Below are 7,153 nucleotides of genomic sequence, written 5' to 3' on the forward strand. Positions count from 1 at the left end.
TCCATGTTGATTCAACGTCATCATATTGAATCCAATCATTTATCCATGTTTATTCAACGTCATCATATTGAATCCAATCAGTTCTCCATGTTGATTCAACGTCATCATATTGAATCCAATCAGTTCTCCATGTTGATTCAACGTCATCATATTGAATCCAATCAGTTCTCCATGTTGATTCAACGTCATATTGAATTTTGTTGTTGAAATGACGTGGAAATAAAGTTGATTCAAACCGTTTTTGCTGAGTAGGAATGTTCCCGCGATAGCGGAGACTGCATTCATGGTAAACGCTGCATATGTTGTCTCAAACAGAAATTACCTTTACATTTTGTTTGCGCTTCAGTGGTACAGAGGGAATTTCTCCCTATCATCTCCTATTGGTCCACTATGGCTGTGCTCTACCTATGACAAGGCAGCAGGCTCAGGGAGGGAGACCTGCGATGAGTAGCTACCAGTGATGCAAAGTACTTAAGTAGAAATACTTTAAAGTAAAGTACTACTTAAGTTTTTTTTTGGGGGGGGGGGGGGGGGTATCTGTATTATACTTTTTTTGACAACTTTTACATTACTACATTCCTAAAGAAAATATTGCACTTTTTATTCCACACATTTTCCCTGACAACCCAAAGTACTCAATACATTTTGTATGCTTATCAGGACAGGAAAAATGTGAAATGTACACACTTATCAAGAGAACACATGGTCATATCCCTACTGCCTATGGTCTGGTGGACTCACTAAACACAAATGCATCTTTTGTAAATAATGTCTGAGTGTTGGAGTGTGCCCCTTGCTATCCGTACATATATACTTACTTTTACTTTTGATACTTAAGTATATTTAAAACCAAATACTTTTGAGTATATTTAAAACCAAATACTTTTGGACTTTTACTCAAGTAGAATTTTACTGGGTGACTTTCACTTTTAACTTTCTATTAAGGTATCTATACTTTTACTCAAGTATGACAATTGGGTACTTTCTCCACCACTGGCAGCTACAGCCACAACATTACTCTTTTAATCTGACTGTGAGTTATTAGGTGTTAAGTCCATCCTTCCTGCAATGAAAACGTTAACCTCACAATGCTTTCCCCAACTTTAGAATAGTAGTCTACTGCTACTTATTTAAAATGGCCCACGTTCTTTGAATCTCTTGGATAATTCCCCACTATTATCTGGCGTCTGTATTGTTGCATTTCAAACGGTGAGTTTAAAAGCATTAGCTAGGCTTACCTCACTTTGTTTTTCCATGCTCTAGTCTCATTGCTGTTAAGGGACAATGTAACAGACGCACATTAGCTCATCGCTGTAGAGAAGACTGCCGCTATTGCACCTGGTTGTGGAAACATCATTAATGCATTGAGAGATGCATTGCTCCCAGTAAAGTATGTGTGAAAGGAACCAGCAGTACCTGTTCCAGCCCGCCTGGTCTCCTCAGTTTAATTCTGCTCTACAGCAAGCAGCAACGTGCTTCATCTACCTGCCATAATGACATTTCATTCAACGTAGCGGAGGAGAACTCTGCCCAAGGCTCCCTGTTTGTTATGATAACATGTTGTTTTGTAAAGGATTTACTTGCTAACGTGTGTGTGTGTGTTGGTACACTTCACATTCACTCTCCATTCATCAAATCTACACTGAGTGTACAAAACATAAACAGACTGACCAGGTGAAACCAGGTGAAAGCTTTGATCCATTATTGATGTCACTTGTTTAATCCACTTCAATCAGTGTAGATGAAGGGGAGGAGACAGGTTAAAGAAGGCTTTTTAACCAATGTGCCTTTGAATGGGGTATGGTAGTAGGTGCCAAGCGTACCGGTTTGTGTCAAGAACTGCAAAGCCGTAGGGTGTATCAAGTTTCCCGTGTGTATCAAGAACGGTTCACCACCTAAAGGACATCCAGCCAACTTGACACAACCGTGGGAAGCATTGGAGTCAACATGGGCCAGAATCCATGTGGAACACTTTCGACACCTTGTAGAGTCCACGCCCCGACGGCAACAGGGTGTTCTTAATGTTTGGTACTCTGTGTATATTACACATGAGCACCGGCTTTGTATTCTCCCTCCTTCATTTAACGGGGGTAAACCTGGAGAGTTGATGCATCACGCATTACTTTATGTGCTTCTGTCTGAACGAAGGGGATGGGTTCCAGCGCAGCATGGGAATCTAGATTAAGTTACCAGGTAAGTTTACAAGACTTGTCAATTTGCCACACAGAAGAGTGAATGCAACTCTTTGCTCCCATTTATCAAATACATGCAAACAACGCCCTTTCAGAAGTTGGCTAAACTCAACATTTATTGTGAACATGCATTGTAGGATTTTATTGATAGACAATGATACAGAGTTCAGTAGTAAAAATCCATGTTTACGGAGAGAGAGAGAGAGAGAGAGAGAGACAGAGACAGAGACAGAGAGACAGAGAGAGAGAGAGAGAGAGAGAGACAGAGAGAGAGAGACAGAGAGAGAGAGACAGAGAGAGAGAGACAGAGAGAGAGAGACAGAGAGAGAGAGACAGAGAGAGAGAGACAGAGAGAGAGAGAGAGAGATCAAGCTAATGGCAGTAGTGGAATAAATGCTCAGAATATATGACCGTATTTCCATAGAGATAGAAGTAGGATCATATAACCAGGAGGATGCTGCTTGGTAACCATGTTTACATGAGAGTATCTCTACGGTGCTGCTCAGACAGATTGTTGTGAGAGAAGGGTTGGACACACAACACAGAACTTGACTGGACCTGACACACTTCTCCCATTTGGAGCGCATCAGGACGGTACAGTGCCATGCATCAATGGGAAGTTGAGTGAAAAGCAGGAAAGAGGTGACCTTTTCACACGAACAATACAAAAAGTCCACGACCGATACTTTTCAATGATTATGGTGATGAAATTCATCACGTGATTTTGAAGGTGATTTCCAAAATTTCCAGTAAGATCTACTGTATCCTACATGCTTTAACAGAGAGTACACACAAATACCTCAGAGTTATAGCAGCTATTTACAAATGATTGAGTGACATCAGCTAACCGCTAGAATATTTAGTCCAATGTCCTCTCCTCGACTGCTCCATCCATCCATGCCTTCAGCGGTGTGTGCAGTAAGTGGGTGAACCCGTCTCTCCTCGACTGCTCCATCCATCCATGCCTTCAGCGGTGTGGGCAGTAAGTGGGTGAACACGTCTCTCCTCGTTTACCTCTGATGTTTAGAGACAAGGAGGATCGAGAAAAAGACGTTTGATATTCAGGGATAGAGTGCCAGGCTCTCTATGCCCCAGCCTCTATGGGTGCCTCCAGGGCTTTGATGTGCACGCTGGGCAGGCCGAACCAGGATGGGGGTAGCTGCTTTCCCTGACCAGCACTGTCATCCTGGAACTTGATGTTGAGGTAGAAGTCTCCAGTGTAGAGGAACAGGAGGGCTCCCATACACACAGAGTTCTCTGTGGGCTTCACCTAGGAAAACAACACAAAAGACATTCAGAGTGCCTATGGATAGCTAACTCAATGGAGAATAGTTTCACCACCAATCACACACACGAACATGCACGTACACACACACACACACACACACACACCGTGTCTATGTAGAAGGTGTTAGATCCTATGAAGGTGACTGTGTCCTGCAGGTCATAGTTCTGAACTCCGTTCTGGTAGTCCTGGAAGGGAACCACGGTCAGGGCGAACGGTCCGACCGCGTTCTTACTACGATTGGTCAGTTTCACCTCCAATGGCACGGCGTCGCCCACCCTACAGTCGGCGATGATGTCACAGTCACACGGTTTCCCGTTCACCACCACGTCTAGAGAGAGAGGGAGTTAGGGATGAACACCTACATATGGAGACATTGTTTCAATTACCACATGGAAGCATAGATTGCTGTGTGCACAGTCACCTGTTGTAAATGAATTAGTTCCCCTATGAAGTATTAGTGCTTGGTTGGATTTGAGGTTTGCCTACTATTTCTGTAATTAAACACATTATCAGTATGGTTGTCTTGAGACAATCTGTAGCTTTGAAAATAAAAGCAAAATGATACCAAAGTCTTTTAGATAGTAATGCATTTGTGAACAGAAGACAGACTTGTGGAGATCTTAAACGCGTCATGGAACAATCTCACTCAACATGTATTTTTCCCCAATCACAGGCGTGTCTCTCTCCGTCTCCTCAACAACCTGCATTCACATCTCAGAATGACCCGCCCTCAGAGCTCTCTCTCTATGCCGTTTCCATTTCATTTGCATTCACGAAAACACTATACACAGCCTTCACATGTGCAGACGTCTCGCAGCACATTGTTCCTGGTGTGGGAGCAATAGTTTAAAAGGCGCTTTTATTTAAATTAACGGAGAGCGAGGGAACTCTGGGGATTAAAGGAATACAGACTGCACCCTATCAATCTCACGCATGACTCATTTCTGTCAAGAAGGGACAAATGAGATGGTTGGAACCCCCCCACCCCCCCCATTCTACTCCCATACTCTCACAGAGAGGCACTATCTCTCCCCTCTTTCTGCCTCTTCTCTCTCCCTCTGCATTGCCCCTCTCTGACATGTCCAACTGAGTTCAATTAAGGTGTAAATTAAATTTCTCTAATGTGTAGCCAATCCAGATATGGCACTGTTTGGTTCAGGTGGATCCACCATGTTTGTTTCTATAATGAGCTCTATGGTTCTTCTGCTCCTCTGGGGGGGGTCAGAAGATGAGGGAGAGAAACACACACACACAAGTGCAATGCCTTGTGGCTGTAGTTAGAAGTGCTACTCAGAGCCATTGAGGCCATGTGACATGAAAGAGCCGGGTGTGGGTGTGTGTTGGGGTGCGTCCTCTGCTGTGGTGTGTGGTACCACAGATTGCGGAGCCTCACAGGCAGACGTACACAGACAGGGAGCCTGAAGACTGGAAGGAGCTACCAGAGAGGTGAGCCGTGCCACACTGAGCCCCCTTCCTAGTGAAACAGAGCCAGGGTGGAACGACACATTCAGCTACACATCTAAAGCTACACTGTATGTTGGAACCTGGAACGACAAATTCAGCTACACATCTAAAGCTACACTGTATGTAGGAACCTGGAACGACACATTCAGCTACACATCTAAAGCTACACTGTATGTTGGAACCTGGAACGACATATTCAGCTACACATCTAAAGCTACACTGTATGTTGGAACCTGGAACGACACATTCAGCTACACATCTAAAGCTACACTGTATGTTGGAACCTGGAACGACACATTCAGCTACACATCTAAAGCTACACTGTATGTTGGAACCTGGAACGACACATTCAGCTACACATCTAAAGCTACACTGTATGTTGGAACCTGGAACGACACATTCAGCTACACATCTAAAGCTACACTGTATGTTGGAACCTGGAACGACATATTCAGCTACACATCTAAAGCTACACTGTATGTTGGAACCTGGAACGACACATTCAGCTACACATCTAAAGCTACACTGTATGTTGGAACCTGGAACGACAAATTCAGCTACACATCTAAAGCTACACTGTATGTTGGAACCTGGAACGACACATTCAGCTACACATCTAAAGCTACACTGTATGTTGGAACCTGGAACGACATATTCAGCTACACATCTAAAGCTACACTGTATGTTGGAACCTGGAACGACACATTCAGCTACACATCTAAAGCTACACTGTATGTTGGAACATGGAACGACACATTCAGCTACACATCTAAAGCTACACTGTATGTTGGAACCTCGAACGACACATTCAGCTACACATCTAAAGCTACACTGTATGTTGGAACCTGGAACGACATATTCAGCTACACATCTAAAGCTACACTGTATGTTGGAACCTGGAACGACACATTCAGCTACACATCTAAAGCTACACTGTATGTTGGAACATGGAACACATTCAGCTACACATCTAAAGCTACACTGTATGTTGAACCTGGAACGACACATTCAGCTACACATCTAAAGCTACACTGTATGTTGGAACCTGGAACGACACATTCAGCTACACATCTAAAGCTACACTGTATGTTGGAACCTGGAACGACACATTCAGCTACACATCTAAAGCTACACTGTATGTTGGAACCTGGAACGACATATTCAGCTACACATCTAAAGCTACACTGTATGTAGGAACCTGGAACGACACATTCAGCTCCAGCTAGCTATACGTCTGCATTGTCAATCTACCGAGCAGTCTTTTAACTCACTGCAATAGACTAAGCTACTTCTTTCAAAAACTGAGAACACATACACAGAGGTTCTCTAGAGGAGAACGTTGTATGTCTCTCTGTCTGTGAAAAGGTTGTCTCCAAAACGAGTTGTGATGGAATGTGATTGAAAGTGTAAAACGAGAGGGAGAGACGACTGAGACAGACAACAGTCAAGTCAAACAGTACTAATGTGATCAGTACAGAGATGTCACCGTCAACATTACCACTACCCCTGAGGAGCAGAGGGTTTTTCTGGTAGGAATCCACTCAGTTCTAACTGGATTCTACAGTGTATAATCCAGAGATTTCTTTTTACTCACATAAAAGCCAGGTAATTATTTCGTGCAATTATGCTAAACATGGATCTGTGAGTATTTGAATAGTTCCTTTAACATATTGCTCATGATATTTGGGCTTTAGTGTCTCCACAGCTTGGAGGGACCTGTGGGACTTAACAATACACTCCTACAGTACACAACATTCATAGGTAGGAGATTCTAATGTGACACCTTTCCAATTGTTTAGAGTTAGTTGTTCAAAACTGGTCGGTAAGGAGATGTGCAAATTACAGGTACAGTTGTAAACAGGGATGATGAATTCCAGCACATTAACTAGTGAACAAAAGAGGAAGGCAAGTGTGAGATGAGCTGAGTCACAGGCTGGTTTCTGTCGGGGGGCTGGAACATAATCATAATCATTTGGAAACTGAAAATTGACCACAACTAAACCCCAAATTAGATTATATTTGAAAATACCAATGATTTGTAGCTGAATTCCTGGTGATTTTAGTCTTTTTTTAAACTAAAAACCTTTGGGGGCCCAGATACAAAACACTAGCGGGCCGCCAGTTGCCAACCCCTGGCGACACACACGTCCACACGCACACGCCTCAATCACCGCCTGAACATTTACAACACAAACTCCTATTAAGTCCT

At 43.3% G+C, this 7,153-nt stretch overlaps 1 protein-coding gene across 1 annotated transcript in view; it reads right to left on the bottom strand.

Annotated features, from left to right (window-relative positions):
* Positions 1-2,281: 2,281 nt before the first annotated feature.
* Positions 2,282-7,153, bottom strand: part of LOC115128530 (trafficking protein particle complex subunit 9-like) — a 330,259-nt gene continuing 325,387 nt past the window's right edge. Inside the window, exons 24-25 of the mRNA XM_065017786.1 lie at positions 3,585-3,808; positions 2,282-3,462 (exon numbers count right to left, since the gene is read on the bottom strand). Of these exons, the coding sequence (XP_064873858.1) occupies positions 3,277-3,462; positions 3,585-3,808 (410 nt within the window). The 3' untranslated portion in view covers positions 2,282-3,276. The remainder of the gene's footprint in view (positions 3,463-3,584; positions 3,809-7,153) is intronic.

Source organism: Oncorhynchus nerka, linkage group LG4 (genome assembly GCF_034236695.1).
Source record: "Oncorhynchus nerka isolate Pitt River linkage group LG4, Oner_Uvic_2.0, whole genome shotgun sequence".
In the NCBI taxonomy this organism is placed as follows: Eukaryota; Metazoa; Chordata; class Actinopteri; order Salmoniformes; family Salmonidae; genus Oncorhynchus; species Oncorhynchus nerka.